A 20,931-nucleotide genomic window follows, 5' to 3' on the forward strand; every position below is an offset into this window, starting at 1 on the left:
AAAGGGGTGGATTAAGAGACTTCACAACTTCTGCATCCTTGAGACTCCATTTCTACTTCTGAATCCTGGGAAGCAAAAGCTTGCTTCCAGTGCTTATCCAGACAGGCTAGGTGAGGTTGTCAGCAAACCATGCCCATCTTGAGTAACATAATCTCGGGCGCATAAATTGACAGCTTGTTTTCAAAGGTTGGGCTTCAAAGGTGAGAAAAGACCATTGAGTTGCAGGTTTCTCATGGTTTTTCCCTTTGAAAATTACACCACCACCTTTCTGTTTCTGAAGTAACAGGCGAGCAAACAATGGCTTCTGACTTTGTCTGTCTTGATTTAGAGAATTAACTCAGGGCTGACTTCATCCTGCTACTTTAGATTGACTGAAATGGCCTTTAATAACTGCATTTCCTATTAATAGTTTTACTGTACTAGAGAAGCTAAATCGATATACAATTTAAATGGCTTCTCGTGCCAAGGGCATTATTGATTCCATTTCTAATGATTTTAAAATGATATGCTGTTATGCAAATGTTATTATAGGTGTGTCTTTATTATAAAGTCATTTATGGATGTATTTCTTCTTCGTCATCTTTCTTTTTTTCAATATCACAATTACCAAATGGCGAAATATTTCCAAAGACCACATCTGATCATGGCAAATATTGATGCTCCAATAATAAGTGTCAAGTACCTCTCAACTATAAATAAGCTTTATGGGATACTGTATCTGTTTTCGTGGGGTACAGAAAATGAAGTTATTATAATGGGTTCTAGATTCATTTCTGTTGCTGTGATAAAGTACCTTGGCTAACAGTAACATAAGGAAGGAAGAGTTTGTTTTGCCTTACAATTCCAAGCTATACCCCACTATTGCAGGAAAATCCAGGCAGGAAGCTAAGCAGCTAATCCAGTCACACCTACAGCCCAGAACAGAGAGAAAGGGACGCACCCACACTACCTCCTTCCCAGTTTTAAGCTAACTTTCACTTCTGTTGCATAATTCAGTACCCAGCCCATGGCACCGTACCATCCACATTGAAGATAGGTTTTTCCACCCTTATTAACAATCAAGACAATTTGCCACAGATATGCACAATCCAAGCTGCTGTGGGTGATTCTGCCACTGCCACTGTCTTCCCATGTGGTTCTAGGTTGTGTCAAGTTGACAGTTAAGACTAACTAGCACACAGTACAAGGACAACAATGGCATTGGACAGTGATAAGAAAAAATATGTTGGCAGGTGATTTTTGGTTATAGAGTAAGTTGGGATAATGTCCCTTGGCCATAAAATCAGTAATTTTCCTATACACAGACTCACTTGAAAGGCTACTCCAACCATATGTACTGGGCTTTCTTTACTTCTTTAGTCCAAATAACTGTGGGCTGAGAATATTATCTATGTTTGTTATAGGGTGAAAAGGAAGATCACTGCAACCTGACTTGGCATCATTTTTTTTTTTTTTTTTGCACAGCTTTGCAACCACGGTTTAAAAGCGCAGGAATATAAAGTAGAAATTAATACCTAAGGAACATGAATTTTGTTAAGAACAAAAAAAACGAGACCTTTGGTGAGATTTCAATGGTAAATTTGATGTAATGTAAAATAGCAGCTGCTTTCTACTTTTCAAGTAGAACAGATATCCCCAAAGCATTGGGTCACAGGAGTGCCCACCATTTATTCCAGATGTAGACAACCAGGAATAGCCACGGCCTCTTGGGCTTCCTGGAGTATTTTGGATTTTCAGATGCAAATTAACAGGTTAGCCTAATCATCTTATTTTAGGAATCTCTCTCTCTCTCTCTCTCTCTCTCTCTCTCTCTCTCTCTCACACACACACACACACACACACACACACAGAGAGAGAGAGAGAGAGAGAGAGAGAGAGAGAGAGAGAGAGAGAGAGAGAATTGATAAAATCCAGAAGCTTCGTCTAACAATTAGGCAGCAGCCACTTGTACATGTAGTTGGGTGTATCATACTCTTGATAGTTTTACAAATTTCTGCACTGAGAGAAACGATTGTTATATTAGTCACGTCTCACTGTTCACCTATGTACTGAGAGTCTTTAAGACACAAAGAAAATGCACTCTTGTGAGCCCTAGCTTCTCTGGAGGGAGACACTGGGGATGCCACGCATGTTTTTAGCTGAGGAAAATAAGGGCAATGAGAGGTTCCAAAGCCAATCATTTGATCTCACGTCTACGGTACTAAGCCTAGACAGGAAGAGGTAAACATTTGAAAATAGAGCCTGGGAAATTTGTAGAATTTCACCGATCTTCCTTCACGGTAAGATAAAATGAAAAAAAGTCATTATATAGCCTCTGTTTAGGTGAAACAGGAGATTTGATCAATGAACTAAAAGGCAAGGTTATAGGCCAGTTTATGGTGTTCTAAAAGACCCCAAAAATTAAATTAAATTTTGTTGTTTTTAATTTTTTTAGATTTTTTATTTATCTGAGTATCAAATTAAATTTTAATTAAAGAATTAATTTAAATAAAAATCTCCGTGTCACCAAATAAAATCTTTCTGTCTATGAAAACCTATTGCTTTAAAATTTTTAGTCAGTTATTACCTTGGTTGATGGTATTTTTAAAAGTCTTGTTAAATCAGTATTTAGGGATCTCTATATAAGTTACAATATACAACACACTAAAGCTTTATTAGTTACAAGGTAATATTAGAATGATCTATTTTCAGATCCATCAAAAGTTATGCCTGGTATCATGACTGGAGTTTGGATTTGCATAATATTTGCATTTGTCTTGTCTGCCCATCAATCATTCCCAGCCATAGGACCATGGTGCAAATGCTACTGAGGGCTGGCGGGCAGGAAGAATTCTCTGTGAAACATTTCAATGCATTTATGAAGTTGGAAAATAGTTTAAATGCCATACGTAGCTAATGAGAGTTGAAATTCATCTGGGCAAGATATATACATATATATATATAGCAATTAATCAATTAATAAAAAAAGAGGCTATGGATTTGAAAATAAAGCAGTAAGAGATATGTGGGAGAGTTTAGAGAAAGGAGAGGGGAGAGGGTAATGTTGTAATGGTGTAATTATATAGTAAACTCAACAAAAATTTAAATATTATTCTTGGAAATAAAGTAAAATACAGAGAAGGGGAAAATTACCCCATACTTAGGATAACATCTCTCTCAATATTTCATTGTTTTTATTTCTTGTATTGATGTGTGAATGTGGTGTGTGTGTGCCTGTGTGTGTGTGCATGTGTGTTACACATGTATGACAGAAGAGGTGTGCCTGCCATGGCGTCTGGGTGAAGGTCAGAGGACAGTTTGCTGAAGTCAGTTCTCTCCTTCTTCCAGCTGTCTCCATGATTGGAACACAGGTCACTGGGCTGGGTGTTCAGTGCCTTTACCCACTGACACATCTCACTTGGCCCTACTGTATTTTATTATTTACTCTAAAGCAATGGCTTCCAGGATTCAGCTAAGAGTTAAATACTTTAATAAGCATTTTTCTTTTCTCATTATAATCTGTTTTTCTGCTTTTTTTTCCTCACGATGATAACAAGCTTATTAACATTGAGAACTGTACTTTGTCCAGATGAATTCTGAGGCCCTGGGCAAGGAGCTCTGTTTTCAGTGACCTCTCTAACCTTGCTTCTTCTTGCCTACATCCCTTTGCTTGCTTGCCTCTTCCCCTGTTCGTCAATTTCTATTCTTCTCTGTTTCAGCAAAACAATATCAGTCAAGGTAATCGATGACGAGGAGTATGAGAAAAACAAGACCTTCTTCATTGAGATTGGAGAACCCCGTCTGGTGGAGATGAGTGAGAAGAAAGGTGGGGGAGCTGCTCTAGGGCTGAGCCCGACAGCTTCCGCTGCCTGTGCCTCCCTCGATGCCTGCGTCTTCAGAACATGACTTGAAACGCACACATGCCTCCACTATGTAACAGGGCATAGCTCTTTCCTTGGCAGCGGTGGGCCAAAACTGCAGCTACGTCAACCGGTTATGGCCACTGCGTCCCATGAGGTTCTGCAGGTTCATTCGGGGCACAATCGTTCAAGCTTCCATAGCCGAAAAGACGGGCGCTGGAACTGTGCGATGTCCAAATTCTAAACCAGCTTTTGTACTTGTGGGAGAAGCAGAAGGATTGTGAAAGGGGTCCACGGACACAGAGAACTCAGTGGGGACCAATGGAGAGCAGCTAAGATGCCCTTTTACATAGGCCTGGAAGGTCATGTGCTGCCAGTTTCCCTCCGTAACATCACAATAACATCCAGCTTGGTGGACATCTAGAGCATGAGCGTGTGACTCCAACCATTTGTTTTGCCTTTGTCTTGTGTCCCCACAGGAAGATCATTACCATTAGAATATTTGACCGTGAGGAATATGAGAAAGAGTGCAGTTTCTCCCTTGTGCTTGAGGAACCAAAATGGATAAGAAGAGGAATGAAAGGTGTGAGAGTATGCTAAGACAAACCAGCGAGAAATTGTACTCTTTCCCTCTCCGTGTCTCCCTACTCTCACACTTAACTATCTCCTCTTCCCTGGCCTCTGAACACTAAACTCCATTACCTTTGAAGCTTAGTGGGGTCATTTCCCTTCCCTAATGAGTACACCAAGCAATGTCCACTTTCCTTAGGAAGGGCTGACTAACCTTGCTTGCAACCAGATTTACTAAATATTAACAAATGTTTCTGTCATTCGGAAAGGACTAGCTAGAATTAGCTAGGAGGATGTGTCTGATTTTCACTACTTCAGACCCACTCACAGGTGTGCCTATGAAGATTCACTTAGCCTTAAAATGCCTAGTGGTAAAACCTGTCTTGTCCATGGAAGGAGAAGAAAAAGAAAAACGATCTACAAGTTCAAGGTAGACCCTGAGCACAGGGATCTAATGGCAGTATACAAAAAGTTACAGAGAACTTGGTAAGCAGGAGACCATGGAGAATCTGGTTTGGGGTAGATTTTGTTTCGCTTTGCTTTGCTCTTTGCTTTTGAGACAGGGTCTCTTGTAGCTGAGCCTGGCTTCCAACTCGCTATGTAGATGAGGGAGATCTAGAACTCCCAATTTTCCTGCCTCTGCCTCCAAAGTACTGAGAGGCGTGTGCCAATCTTTCCGGCCATAGCTTTTTCAAAAAGCAATTTCTAAGAGCAAGGAGCACTAGGAGTCAGTCACACTGCCAATAAGCTAATGACTGAGTTTGATATGTTTTCCATGTCATCGAATGTGTCATTTAGGAAAAGCCATAAAACTAGACGGGATGACATCCACTTGTGGTTCGAGCACCTGAAAGGTCAAAGCAGAAAGACTGAATGCTCAAGGGCAACCTAAGCATACAAGACCCTATCTCATTAAAAAAAAAAGTTAAAAAGCCTCTAACAAATAAGGTGCCATATATATGAAACCACAGTCATATGTATGGGCTTTGTTTTATGTAGCTCTAGGATGCGGCCCTTGCAAATATTTAACCTCGACTTACACTAATCTTGCCCATGCACCAAAAATCTTGAAATAACTTACAGAATTAATACAATTTTAATACAAATAGTAACAGGAAAAATTGATCAGTGATATCCTTATAACTAAGTTACTTTAAGCACTTGTGTTAATTCTTTGAGAATTTCATAATTATGTTTGGTTCGTTCTCACAATTTTTGAAAATATTTGCAAAGAGAAGAAGCCAATCACCTTCTCTCCTCTTCCCTATTTTAAAATATGTTCTATTTCATAAGGAAGGATGAGGATTTTATTTAAGTTTTTAACATGTAGTCCAAGAAATACAATATATGACCAATTCCTACGTAGACTCAACATTTAAGGAAACACAATCTCACATTCTGAAAACTCAGTGACCTCTGGGAGGAAAAATGGTTTTTCTAATGTCTCTAACTTAAGTATAAAATGGCACCAGGAGTGATGGAGAAAGGGGCACGTGGGACTCATTTTGATGCAGCTCATTTAAGAAGTCCCATCGTCAGTAAACAGAAAGAAAGGAGACTTCAGAAAATATGTCTTACAGAGATGGGATCAAAAGATACCTCATTAGCATCCACCTCGCTCTGACTGTGGTCCTCGGAAGAGCCATCCTTTTATCTCAAGGACTGTCTTGGAGACAGCTCTTTCAATTGTCATTTTGCTAAACTATGCCCTCATGTGCAAGCAAATTATAGTTCCTTGGCAACACTCTCCTGTCTTGTACCAGCCAAACAAATTCTTATCACTATAAATAAAACACTGACTTGTTTTCCTAGGTTCCCTCTGACAGCGCTACCACTCCAGGGCTGAGAACAAGTGATTAGAATACTCCTGCAGACAAACCAAGAGGGCTTTCATTTGACTCCGCTTAGCCAGGTTAACTTTTATTAAAATAAAGTGCTATGGTCCCAATTGTATTGAAGGAATATACTCTAACAAGCTACATTACAGATTGGCCCATTTTCCAAACCCGTCCAATTCTGTGGAGTTACGTATCCACCAGAAACATTCCAGGTAACATATTAATGCATGAAGGCACGCAAATAAGTGTCAAGTTAGGGACTCTTAGGATTAGAGAATTTAAAAAGCATAAGCAATTTATTTGGAGGTGTCAAAGCATCTTCCAATGCAGAGCGAGCTCTACCCGGGTCAAAAATATCCTTCTAGGAGGGCAGTCTAGGGCATTTACTTATTTTCATGGAAGGTAGCTGAAGTCTTTGGTCAGGAAACACCTCCAAACACTTGACTCATTAGCTCTCAGGCAATGTTAATTGAAGAAGCCCACTCCCAAACTGAGTTAAAGATTTGCACCTCCAACATCCCCACTATACTTTGTATGTGCTATGTCAACAACTGTGGAAGAAACATCTTATGGGATGACATACAAGGTGTTTTTTTTTTTTTTTATTCAGACACAAACATTCCTGTTGAGGTCATTTATTTGGAAATGTTCCAAAGAGCACCTTCCTTGAGATGCACCATTTTTTTTTATAACCAATGGTTTTCTGCACCCTAGTCAGACCTGCCTGGATTTCTTTCTGCTAGTATTCCTCTCTCATTATTCATCTGGTTTCTTATTCTGTGTTTGTCTCTGTCTGTTTCCTTCACAGCCCTGTTGTTAAATGAGCTTGGTAAGCATTCCATCCCCTACATGTCCTTTTCATTTTGTTCTAGGCTATTTCCCATTTCTATCAGATGATGCTGTCACTCTGGGTTTCTAACTCTAACTCTGGATTGGCCAGATTTTCATTTAAGGCTATTGCCCTCGTTTTAGTTGAGGCCAGACCACTGATAGCCCATTTTTAATTTAGTGTATATAAACTATAAAGGATCAGTAATTTGGGGGAGGGGATATCTACAAGAGCTGATTGTGCACTAAACTGCATAGTCTTAAAAGAATGTATTCAGTTATGACTGGCCCTTTGCATGATCTTCTTCATTATAAATTTGGCAAATTTTCAGGTGTGTTGTCAAGTGTCTAATGTCTCTAATATTTGTTACCTGTAATGTAAATTAAATTTTGACATTTCTCTCTTTTTTTTTCTTTTCTCAGGTGGCTTCACATTAACAGGTATGATTTTTTTTAGTAATATAAATTATACTGTTACTGTCACCATCAATATATTACACATTTTTTTTTAAAAAATCTCTTCTTGTTTTATTTGTTTTTAATGAAGGAAAAAAGATGTATGGTAAGATAACTTCTTTTTAAAAATCCAGTTTTGGCCCAAATAACCCAAACCCAAAACCAAACATAACCTGAATTAATATTTAACTGTGGCCCATACTATGTTCTTGTTGATTTTGCACATTAACCTTTTTACAAATTAACAACAGCCCGTGTGTGTTGTACCTATACATAACAAAACTCACAGGGACAGCCTCTAACTGTTCATATTTTAATACTGGCTAATCTCCAGGTAACCATATAGCACTGAGAATACGCAGTGTGCTCTGGCAAATGGTGTACAACACTCCAGAATAAGAAAGACAAGATTGCTAGCCTATGACAGAGGCTGTAACAACCACACAATTCACGACCTAGCATCACTGAGATCATAATACCACATTTAGAAGAGGACAGAACAGTCATTTCCCTTCCCCTCACGACAGTGATTCGAGCCCCTCTTGGAACACTTTATTATTTTAGTACTAATAACATGGAGTCAAAAACTATTTCTGCTACTCGACGTTCATTACAATGTCTTGCAGAAACATTCAAGATCCCAGGGAGAAAGCTCGAAACCTTTATTTCATTCCTAAATGCACCATCTTCTGACCTGGCATATCTTCTCACCTTTTCAGAATCATTTCTGCTGCCTTAGAGAGGAAAATGAATATCCAGCAATGACTCTAATGTGTCTGCAGCTACAGGTTGAAAATGTCTCTAGTGAACCACTTCCTAGATGAGATTTTCAATGTTAGGCAAATATAAAAAAAAAATAAATTCCAGTATATCATACAAATATCAAAAATTTTAAAGCAGAGAGATGGCAAAATATTTAGAAGGGAATGTTGCCATAGTTTCTAGTAATGAAAACCACAGTAAGCACTGGGTAGCTGTCAGCCACTGTATGAACTCATGCGCAATGAATACCAAAGCAGTCCTTCCCAGTACGGAACGGTGTAATGGCAGTTCTGTGTGGATTGGCTACACCACACTCATCCCTAGTCACAGCAGTGAAGGACAGCATGACTTGTAGATTCTCAGAGACACAGAAATTAGAAAAAATGAAGTGTTAAACACAGAAGACTTCTTACAGGATTCCCTGAATCTGAATCATCCAAGCCTTTCCCAAGTCAGAAAAAAACTTGGAACTTGTACATGCATCTAAGTACAGGATAGATAGATAGGTAGATAGATAGATAGATAGATAGATAGATAGATAGATAGATAGATAGATAGATAGATAGGTAGGTAGGTAGGTAGGTAGATAGATAGATAGATAGATAGATAGGTAGGTAGGTAGGTAGGTAGGTAGGTAGGTAGATAGATAGATAGATAGATAGATAGATAGATAGATAGATAGATAGATAGATAGATAGATAGATTTATAAATATAAAATATAATTTAATATATGGTATATATTAAAGTTTATATATAAACTTTGCCATTGCAACATGTGAAGTCACTCTTTGCCATTGCAACATGTGAAGTCACTGATGTCATCTTGGAAAGACTCTGAATCTGTCAGGAGGGTCATGAGCTCCTCTTGAGTGAGTTGGAGATGGTAGAGGTTGGCATTCCAACCCTTATGGTTTTGTGGCTTCTCTTTCTAAAGCCAACAGTAGTCTCTCAAAAGAGCATACTATACAGCTATTCCTTACATGCTATGCAGCCTAATGAGACTTTAACTACACACCTCCAGTCTAGAATACCTTATTTAGAGTGCTTATATGTCTTTGGCTATCTTGTATTACATAAACGAGGACTCCATTACTTAGACTTTCCTTCTCTGTCATTTGAACCATCTTCCCTTTTCCTATCTCAGTTAATAGAGTGCTTATTTTTATTTTTAACAGCTTTCTTCCATATACCTCATATCAGTATTTCCTGCCTTGGCCATATCCTGCATCCAACGTGACACAACCACTTTCTCAGAAAGCTTCCACTGTATGAGGAGTTCACTGGTTCCTCCCTGAGGCTGCAACTTTAAGCAAAATAGAAGTCTCTCTAGTGCTGACATCTTCCAATATAGAAGTCAATGCAGTTAGAGTGAGAGACTATTCCAGAACTTACTAGAAATTTCTATATTGGCCTAATTGTTACCTATCTGGATACTAACTTCCTTCTCCCCAGTCAAACCAGAAATCCCAGGGCTCAGTTGCTATGATGCCTCTAAGAAACTTCTAACACTTAGGTCTGCACAGTGAAAAGGAGCGATAAAGCCTAAAGATTTGTCTTTGAAGTCACACTGAGGCTTTGAAGTCAGGGCTTTGAGGTGCAGGGAAGAAGAAGAGAATCAATTTAGCCCTCTGGACTGGCCTGAAGCTTTTACATGGACTTGCACAGATGAGTATAGGTGTGGAATTTGGAATCAGCCTATATGAAAACTCAAAAGTCCACTTGGTCTGTTACCTCACGCCAATATTTTAGAGCTCTCATTAGTGGTACACATTAAGGACTGGACGTGCTTTGGAAGTTTGCAAGTCTTCAGCGTTGCCCTAGCCCTGTCTCACTGAAAGGCCCATATTCAACTCTATGGCCTCATTCTTCTTTGGCCTTCTGATTTATGATAACCTTTTGACTTATTAGCATTTACGATGAACATTATTTTATCACAATGCTTATGGACTTTATTGTCCACACCTTCAGGCAAGGAAAAATGGCTCAAGAAGATTAATCTACCCATCTAAGACTTGGGCAGCACCTTTCTAACTCTGAGTTAAAGGCCCTTGGCTGGTTACCCTAACACTAGCCCCGTTATTTGGCTGGTCCAACAGTACAAGCCATCTCCTTCTCCCTTCACCTTTACTTTATACGTTAGACCTCTTCCGATCTAAAATACAACTATGTCTTATAAAAAGATACCATCACAAATTTTAGTCAAAGAAAATGTAAGGGAAAGTTAGATTTCATAGAAAGAGCTATTTTCATATAAAATTCTATATCCTGGCTTAATCTGGAGAGGTTTATTTTATTCCCTTAAATATTTGATTCCCCTGAAACTTCTAAGCCATACAGCTATAGTTTTCCCTTAAATTACATGGTGTTCAATATACTTCTTTAATATCACTTGCAATTCATTTTTGTGGTCCAGTAATATAGATGTGCATGTTTATTTAGAGGAGCCAAAACCTGATAAGCCTAACACTGCACTCCCTTCACTCCAATATATGGGTTAAAGGAACAGAGCCATTCCACTGAAGTTTGCTTTATTTTACAACCAAAAAAATTGCATCTCCAAGAGGTAAAATTTCTTGCCTTCATTAAATGGAAAACATTGGCCCTGAGTCCAAAAATCTAACAATTTTCAATTTTTATCTCAGTAGATATTTATAGGAAAAAACAAACAAACAAACAAACAAAAACAGCTGGTTGACCTGGCAACCAATGGAATGAGGAGTTCAGTGAAATCCGCTGGTCTGGTTGATGGAAACACTTGAGTGATAATGACATGCCCTTACATTCCATGGGTGTGTGAATGACACTCTGCAGTCTGGCAATGAATGCAGTGAGCACCTTCCCAGTGGTTATATATTCCTGGACCTTCAAAGAAACCTGCATTTTATATGTAGGGAAGGAAACAAAAAGGATAGGCTACTCGGGGGGCTGTATGGATGCCACTGAAAGACTTCAAAAATTAGAACACGTGTCATTACCCCAAGTGCTTCCCGTTGTTTTATGATGCCTCTGGAGTCAGTAATTGAAGGACCCAGCTCATCCGTGTCAATCACTGCAAGACTGATTCTGTCTCTCACCACAAGGGAAGGGGCTCATTATCATGTCCATCAAACTTAATCAAGTGCTATTTGGTTTGGCTTAAGGAACATTTGCCCCCACGGTGGGTAGGCCATCAGAACCCCTCCTCGTGCCCTACAGAGGGTGACCTACAGCCACCCACACTAACTGACATGGCTTGCAGTGTGTGCATCTGGGTGTTCTTTTTACCTTACTAATCTCAAGCGGCACTGATAATGAATCCTGCTGATTGTCTGCCTGTCCTTTTGCTAGGCCAACCTGTCTTCAGGAAGGTCCATGCTAGAGATCATCCGATTCCCTCTACCGTAATCAGCATTTCAGGTACTCGTTTCTCTGTGGCCCTTGAAAAAAAAATCACAGTTCTCAGGTATACTTTGGGTCTTCAGATCTTAGAGTCACAGATGCTAGTGCCTGGGCCTTCTAAAATATTTCTGATTAATTAAGTGGCTCCTCTGAGAGATGGGGTGCCATAAATGTTCAAAAGTGTGAGGGTTTGCAGCTTCCAGATCAGCTCCTAGCATGGAGTCTATAGCTGAACACAGAGGACTTCCTCTTTAGTGCTGCCCATAATGACCTTGACGGTAGATACACATCTCCTGGCCCTATGGGTCCTGGACCAACCTCACAAACCAGATCTCCACCCCATAATCACAGTTCTTACTCCAACTGCAGATTTTTCTCAGAATATTCAAGAGACTAAAAATATCAGTCTTCCTGGGTTCTAATCGGAGAGGCCAGCTAGAACTGACCTACCATCACATGACCTTTGTTTTCAGACTTGTCTCTATAGTTACTCACAAAGGGTCAAAATTAGCCTAAGGTTTTCCCACCAGTGCCTTTCCCACATTTTCTAAGTCTTATGTTGTTTATTGGAATTAAAAAAAAAACAAAAAACAAAAAACTGTCATCAGCCACATGAGTACAGATCCCAGTATTGAATTAGCCATGTGGGTGACACTGTCCTCTGTACAGAATTTTCCACTGTCACCCTTCATCACCCTGATGGCGATTCAAGATCCAGCTTGAACTAGGAAGTATTAGAAGCACCTTTACATAATACATGTTTCAAGGACTCAGACGCCTAAAGCTAATTATTTTATTAATCTTTTATAAAAATCAATCACTATAAAGTGGTGGTCCTCAACATGTGAGGCATGACCCCTTTGGGGATAGGCGGTCACATATCACATATCAGATATCCATTAAGAGTTCATAATGGTAGCAAAATTACAGTTATAGAGTATCAATGAAATAATTGTATGATTGGGGGTCGCCACAACATGATGAACTCTATTAAAGGGTCACAGCATTAGAAAGGTTGAAAACTCTGCAAAGACCCCACTCTGGTGATTGGATCCCAGGACTTCTCTTATCCCAGGGCTTTTCTGTGTCCTCTCCATACTGGCTTGTAGCCACCGTTGCTGTTAATGCACAGGATCTCTAAGTTATTTTGGTTGGTCAAGACTGTGACATTATATATTCTACAGTCAACATCACAATTGAATCGGTAAGCTTTACAAGTGTACGCATGTACGTAAAGAGAGAGAGACCCAGAGTTGCCCAGAGAGAATTGTTTTGCCCTAAGAAATAGAACCAAAAATTCACTGTGTTGTCACTCTTTACACTTGAGGAAATAAAGTGACATTGGCTACAATAAAGAATCTGTTTTTGATCCATTGTTGAATGCAAAAAAGAAACAAACATAGTACTTTATTACTATTAAATACTGTTAAACCATGTCCCTGCTTAATAAAAGACACACCTGAGAACACTAAGGAAAAAAAATGGAAAGACTCAACTCTTCTTCACCACCATCAAAACCTCTACATTGTAACGGCTAGTGTGTCAGTATTGCTGTAGATCAGCCACAATATCTATTAGTCACCTCTAGTACACATAACAGTAACTGTCTCTTAGATATACATAATACTCACCCAATGACCTTTCTGTGCCCATGCCTAGACTGTGGCCACTCTCCCTACACCTCAGGCCATTTTTACCGTCATACTGACCTAGCCAGCTTTCTACATGCTTAAAAGACTGTTTCAAATCTATCCTCTGTCCTGAAGCTTTCTCGGTCTCCCGTAAGCAGAGGACAGTCTTCCCACCCTGCTCCTTCAGTCACTCCACACTAACGCTAGGGGTTTTTTGTTTTTTGTTTCTGTTTTTTTTTTTTTTTCATTCCTGTGCCTCCTTTCCCACCTGTACCAGAAGTTCCTGGGAGATAGCTGGGGAAGAGGAGGACTATGTCTGTGCTGACATATGTTAAGGGGACAATGACGTGTTTAATAGGTGGCCCTTTTATTTAAAAAAAAATAAGCAAATGAAAAATATTGCTAACTGTAGCTTGGAGGATCTCATAAAAGCTCCTTATTGAGTAATTTCTTGGCATCCCGTACATTGTGATAGACAGTGTGAGGGCAATCCAAAGAGAGCTGAGCCGTATCCCAGCTCTGGAAGCCTCTAGACGGAGTATTTGTGTGTAGGGTTGACTTAAAACGATAGCTAAGCCATATGAAAATGTTCGTATTTGACACACACTACATATTAAGGAACTGAGTGATATTTACTAAACCCTGGCTGCCCATTGGTATACTACTCCATGGACAGACCTGAAGCATAAATAAATGAAGGTGTAGGAGTATTTCTTGGTGACTGCATGAGGGATAAACCCATGCTTTGGAGTAAGAGGAAGAAAAAAAAGTGCCTTGAATTTCTTTATGTTGATGCGAAACCTGTTAAGATGAAATATCCACATTTTAGCTTTCTTGTAAGATTTTTATTAAGGCTGATTTTTTTTTAACAATGAAAAGAATATCATTGAATTCTGGCCAATCAAATACTCTGTGCCTGTATACTACTTTCTCTTTCTTAAATGAAGAAAAGCCAAATGTCGGGGAGCAGTTAGAGGACCCAAGTGCACCAATCTTTGCGTTTGATGCAGAAAATACGAAGAATTTGGGGGGCAGTGCCCCTTTTTGCTCATAGGATGATTCATCTTCATTTCCTGCCACGTCCATCTATTTCTCACCGTGCCCTGGATCACCGAGCCCATGAGATGCTTCCCTGAACAATGACAGGGCACCCCATTTCCTCCCTAACTGCTGTATGCTTTCTACCTATGTGACCCTGAGTACCACTCAAACCAGCTTAGCGCTTGAAAGTCACAGAAAGGAGAGCCACAATAGATAGCTCCCACACATAGCTTTGCATTTCAAATAAACATCTAAATGGCAATACTGCTTTGGGGGAAAGGCATTATTATTCAGCATAATCCAGAGATTTGGACAAAGACCCAAATAAAATCGACCTGAACTACCAGGGACACGAGCATTGGTCCAAATATCAGAAAGTTTTGAGAACCAAGTTGTAATTGATTTGAACACAAGGTAAATGGACTTCACTAGCCCTGCCTTGACTAGCTATATGTTTCCTTGAGATGATTAGTTCTATGACCCTAACCAGAACCCTTTATAACTTGCCAATCCCTTTAGAAAACCCTTACCACTTTTACAGTTAAAAATCAGTCTCCTTTTCACTCTGCTTTGCTTTTGCTCATGCTCAACAGCTTCTCAATGGATCAAATGACCCATTTCCATTTCCCTTTGATTTGGCGGGACGATAGACCACTGAGGACTTAGAATAGGTTATTTTAGGACACATTACTGGATGCGTGCTGGAGTGCACCAGTAGCTACATTCCGCCTTTGCCGTCGCCACCTCTAGCATGTGAAATCCCGGGTCTTGGCTGTGCTTCCCCTCATCTCTCCCCTCACCCCAGTCCTTGCAGTAGACTGCTAGCCAAAATCCATCCCTTGAAACAATTGCTAGACCAATCTATAGAACCACTTATAGAAGGGTCCCAGAGCAGAGGGGAAGATGCAGGTCTTTGCAGAAAGCAGAAGGTAGGAACCCCTACTAAAGCCGATGTCTAAATGCAAAAGGCAGGTCAGGGAGCCTTTCCCCTCTGGATGACTCCCCAAACAACAGACTCTGCTTGCAAATGTTTGCCCAGATATGCTGGAGGCAGAGGGCTCAGTGTGGAGGTTTTTCCATAGCAACAATACTGCGTCCCTGGATAGGCGTACACTTCATTTGACTCTGAGAGGAAGTAGCCAATCGCTTTCCAGCATCCCAGACCTGGAGAACAAGTGTGCTTACAGGACAAGTGTTTGCCCTCCACATAGTGTTGGCTTTTTCAGCCTGGAATTTATCCCAATGACCTCCATTCAGAGACTCATTTCTGAGCACCCGCTCCTCTCCTAGAGTTAGAGCGGCTTGGTGGTTCTGGAAATAATCCTGCTCACAGAGTGAGTATTAGCTCCCCGAAGGCCTCACCCTCGCCCTCTCTGTTTGCTTTAAAATTAACATGGTCAAGGCTTTCCTAGTGCATTTCACCAGAGAGGAAGCTCCAGGGCCAGAAATCTCAAGGAAACATGAAATTTGTGTTTCAGAGCCGAGCCTGTGACAGGGACTCTTGGCAAGTGTAAAGCTGAGATCAGAATTTCCCTTTGGCCCCGAGGCATTTTCTGACGCTTCTAGAAAGTAGAAATGAAAGGGCCAAACCCTCACTTCCCTCGGGGTTACGTTAGGATTTTTAATTGTGTTTCTCTTTGGTCAGATGCTGGGGGGAAAAAAAACATGTGCAGACAGCCAAACTGGCCAGCTTCACGGAGAAAGGCTGTCCCTCAGCAGGGACAATGTGTAGCGGCAGGGTCTTTCTCAGCGACGGGCTGTGAGCATGCCTTTCCCCAACCCATGCTTTCAGATTAGACTGTACCAAATTTCAGTCATCTGCCGCTTCCGTGAGGCACTGCCCAGCCCCAGAAACGCTGTCCGGTCTCCCGTTTAGCCTCACTCTCTCCCCAAGAGACAATTAGTTGACGCTAAGGGCATCCTTCCTCCCTGCGTCTCTTACATCAGGATCCTGGGGCTTGAACACATAAAGGAGCACCCTGTTCACGTTCTTGCCTTCCCTTTACCAGAGGAGTACGATGACAAGCAGCCACTGACCAGCAAAGAGGAGGAGGAGAGGCGCATTGCAGAAATGGGGCGCCCCATTCTAGGCGAACACACCAAGCTGGAAGTGATCATTGAAGAGTCTTACGAATTCAAGGTGCGTCTCCAACACCCGCCCACCCCAGCAGCTTGCTCAAGGTGGATTGGTGTAGTCTGGGCAGGAAGAGCCTCCCGGAGAGAGCTGAACCTATGATTCCACATCCGGCCTCATTCGCTAAGAGGCTGTCAGATCCAATTTGAAATTTGTGAAGGTAGAAGAAAGAGAACCCAGAGATCCTGTAAGGTAAAGAGCATCAGAACAAGGACCGAGCAGGTGACATTCAATGTGACAGTCAGAACCGCTCCCAAAGGGAGGGCGTTGTCTAAAAGGATACTCTATGGAAGTAGTTTTGGAGAGATTCTTTTCAATAATAAAAAATGGTTAAATTAAAATAACTTAAAAGAACATATAAAAGTGTTTAGGAAGTGTGTGGAACATGGTATAACGTAGTGATAATTATGTGTATCTTTTTTTTGAGACGGGGTCTTACTCTATAACTATGGGTGATCACAAATTCGCTCTGTAGACCATTCTGACCTCAAACCTAGAAATCCTTCTGACTCTGACTCCCAATTGGTGGGATTAAAGGCAAGCCACTTCCATCCCAAACGTTTTTGAATTTCAGAAATTCACACAGTTTTATAATCTCCATAAAAATTCAACAAACCAGCACTTGGAGAGATTACTACGCATTAGGAAGTGGAGCATTTACCTTTCGGAAACGCAAGGGCTTTGGTTTCGGAGAATGGCCCCTTACATCTGAGAACTCTCCAGAACTGCCTACCAAAGGTGCAGAGTCAGCAACGAAGCTGACTGCTCACGAGTTGATAAGATCAGGCTCTCTAGTTCATCTGTTCCTCGTGGTACTTGGTATTGAACAGAGGAATTCACATGAGTCAGACGAGCTCTTCACCATGGGCTACATCCTCAGCCCAGAATTCTTTTAAAAGTTACAAATATGGGGACGAGTGTCATCCTTCCTACCTCTCATACCTAACCCAATGCTCTGGTTCAATCCTCCCTACCCCATGCTAACCCCCCACCCCCACACCACATAGTTCTGCGTATCCAGATCCTTAATAGCTAAGAAGACTTGTGGTGGAGCCAACTTCCATTGCAAAATGGGATAAAACATTATATCCCTTCTTGTAACATCCTGAATTACAAACCCAGAGCAAAACAACATTTTCTTTACTTACTTTGTAGAAGGAGTAGTGACTATTCAAAGAAATAAAGAAAATATTAAGGAACCAGGCTAATATAGAAGTCTCAGACTCCTAAGCAGATATTTAGTTATAATTGCATCTCTTCCTTTTGTTGGTTGATTAAAGTTAATTTCCAAATTGATATGCCTGAGGTGTCCTTGCTATTAAAATAGGATTTATAAACGATAAAATACATTTAAAACTTTTAAGACCAATAACTATATCCATCTATCATCTATCATCTATTTATCTATTTATCTATCATCTATCTGTTTATCTCTCATCTATTTATCTGTAGTCTACCTGTTTATTTATTTATCTATCATTTATTTATCTGCCTATCTCTTTATCATCTATCATCTATCGATTTATCTGTCTATCTCTATCATCTATCTATTTATCTGTCTATCATGCTTTTCCTTCCACTCCCTTTCCTAGAGGGGAGGGTTAACAGTGAAACAAAGGCTGATCCCACTGCCAGAGCCTATTGAGGCATAACCTTGACTCTGGCTCATTGAAGCCATGAAAGGAACATCCACAAATCACTTACTCCCACGTGAACCTCAGCCTGTGGGCTTCTATGGCTCACTCTGTTACTCTGTGTCCATGTGTGACCAGTTTCCCTGTTCCTCTTGCAACTTTCTTTCACCTGGAATCAAAGGTCTCAGTGGGTGACTTGCCACAACAGAGATTTCTATTCCTGGAGCTAAATAGCTCCTGAACGTTTTATAGACAATGTGTACTCTCCCCTTTACAGGATGCCCAGCTTTGCCTTCCCATGCAGCGACCATAGAAAGAGTAATCACAGTAACTTCTTTACAATATACTGGGTTAGGTAACTCTTCCAGGCCAAAAAATAAGAATTGAGTCAGAGTCTCCCTGATCCCTAGAAGGCCCCCTGGTCCCTAGTTTCTTTCCAATATTTCATTTGTCTGGTCTTTTTAACTTTCTAGAATAACTTTGAGTATCACCTTCAAGTTTATAAATATAGTCATTGTTCTCATTAAGACCTAAAGGGCATCTGGGGAGTACATTTTCCAAGTGCAGTAATGTCAACACTGATTTTCTTCATGTGAGAATTGTGTTTTTCTAGAATGTAACTTGAGAACTTTTTCAAAGCTCTAGAAGAGTATGGGCTAGACTACACATGCCACCCTGCCCCAGGGAGTTTTACCTGTCGTGCTAAGACTGTGGCTTTACCAAATCACACTGTCACCGGTGAGGGTCTCATAATACCCTGGATGTCACTGACAGTTTAAAAATGCTCCAGATGAACACAGTATTGTCTAAACTTTAATCGACCTTGATTCCCTCTCCTTTCTCCCGTAGAGTTGTCTCCACAAGTACAACTTTAGCAGTTGAGGGGGAAAATTGGCTCTGCCACTCTTGGTTCAAATATTTTGCATCTTAAACTATGTCTGGGTTTTTTCCACATCAGTAAGGGTTAAGTTTCTCCTAAACGTTTGACCTTGAGCAGACGTTTCATAGGGACGCCTGTGTTCAGATACTGGAGTGACAACACTGGAGTGCTTATCTCTAGCCTGGTGGGGTTCTCTGCCCTGGCTGCAGCATGGTGTGTTCTCTCCCTCCTGGAAAGTTTTGCTCCAAGTGTCCACTACATGTAGGAAAAGCTGAGGTCATTTTTTCTTACATTCCGCACAGCGCTTTGAACCGGCATTGGTCGGAATGCTTCGAGTAGTGGATGAGATGTGACCGAGTTGAGAGAGAAAAGGCAGATGCCTGTCGTGTGTGTCGTGTTCTCCAATTTATCGTGCCCAAGAGCAGGGAATGTTAGAGCTGTTATCAGGGCACCAGCAGTTCTAGATACAAGACAAGCCGGGAGGTCACTACCCTGGGGACATACAAGCCACCAAGAATCTTGTTACAGATATAGAGCGTGCTAGCTGGAGATGGCTCCTTTCACGTTTGCTTTCGTCTCCATGTCTCAAGTCAGTTCCAATGACTCGTTTTGAACTAACATGCATACTGCTACAAATTGGCTCTGGCTTCACATCCAAGCCCCCAGACACCATTCTCTTGACTCCTGCTTAGCCCATAACGTTATCTCTCTCAAACCATAGTTTGGTATCCTTCATTGAACTTGTACAAATCTTTACCTAAGGCAAATAATATGTGTTTTCTGCCTCTGCGATTAGTGGAAATTCGAGGATGCTCTGACAGTAAGTGTGGATGTTTGCTAGACTAGTTGATGCAGTAGTTTCTCTGAGAAGAGTAGCCTCGGTGTCCTAGAAATGCCCTTTTTCCCCGTAGTCGCCATAATTTGTGGTAGTGCTTCGACGGTATGGCTTCTTTAGTTTTCTTGTGACCGCTTGGCAAGTCCTGCTGTTTTATTAACCAACTTTAGAAAGTTGGAGAGTTCTAATTCCACAAAACTAATTGCCTAATAAGGCCTGAAGTAAAATAAGGGCATGTACCTCAGTGCTATTAAAGCGCGGAAATGCGATGCAAGGTTATTAGCAGTGTGCCCTAAGCCGCAAATGTTGACTTTCGCTTGTGTAGTGTGTTCCTGATGTAATAGCAGTGGTTTGAGACTAGAATTGCCTGACGCTATTAGCAAGCTGGAAAATCTAGTGGGCCCTCTGCACTACCACCTTAACCCCCCCCCCAAATGTATCTGTTTATTAGTGATCAGACAGCAGGTCACCTTGAAACCATGCTACCTGGCTACATGTCACTGACAGACAGCGCTATGGCAATAAGTCTTCAGTTCCAGATCTGTCACTTTTAGATGTTCGAAGACAGTTTTGAACAGGGCCAGTATTGATTCCTTGCAGACAGCAGGGACAGACAAGCCAGAGAGAATCAAGTTCACAGAGCAGTTGAGGAGCATGGGTGGGCCTTTGAGGCAGCTGCTGTCAGCAACACTGTAGCTGCTCCTGGTTGGCCATTAGGGCAGCAAAGGATACTTGAAGTTTCTATTTCAGAATGTTTCTAGGGACAATTGTTTACATTAGTCGCAACAATATTTGATGTGCATACTTTTCTACTGGGCCTGACATCTGCTATTCCTTATAGAATCCCAGGACTTCTAAGCAAGGTTTTAGATTTCCTGACCTGGTCACCACCCCAGAAGCTATACTCTTATCCCTTTGCCTCTTTCAGAGCACTGTGGACAAACTCATTAAGAAGACGAACCTGGCCCTCGTGGTGGGGACCAACAGCTGGAGAGAGCAGTTCATTGAAGCGATCACCGTCAGCGCTGGTGAGTGCCTTGTTCTGTACTCTGAGATGAAACAGCCAGTCTCAGACTAAGTTTGCTTGTTCTGCCACCGGCAAAA

The 20,931-nt window shown here is 41.0% G+C and overlaps 1 protein-coding gene across 28 annotated transcripts in view; it reads left to right on the top strand.

The window, feature by feature from the left end:
• The window catches only part of Slc8a1 (solute carrier family 8 member A1), a 342,006-nt gene that overhangs the window by 276,616 nt on the left and 44,459 nt on the right, over positions 1 to 20,931 (top strand). For 5 of the 28 annotated variants that reach the window (XM_087552447.1, XM_087552468.1, XM_087552448.1 and 2 more), the window contains 7 exon segments: positions 3,699 to 3,805; positions 7,056 to 7,076; positions 7,499 to 7,516; positions 7,623 to 7,637; positions 11,622 to 11,690; positions 16,354 to 16,484; positions 20,756 to 20,855. In XM_087552447.1, the coding sequence (XP_087408573.1) occupies positions 3,699 to 3,805; positions 7,056 to 7,076; positions 7,499 to 7,516; positions 7,623 to 7,637; positions 11,622 to 11,690; positions 16,354 to 16,484; positions 20,756 to 20,855 (461 nt within the window). 28 annotated transcript variants of the gene reach the window in all.

This window comes from Rattus norvegicus, chromosome 6 (genome assembly GCF_021556685.1).
Source record: "Rattus norvegicus strain SHRSP/BbbUtx chromosome 6, alternate assembly SHRSP_T2T, whole genome shotgun sequence".
In the NCBI taxonomy this organism is placed as follows: domain Eukaryota; kingdom Metazoa; phylum Chordata; class Mammalia; order Rodentia; family Muridae; genus Rattus; species Rattus norvegicus.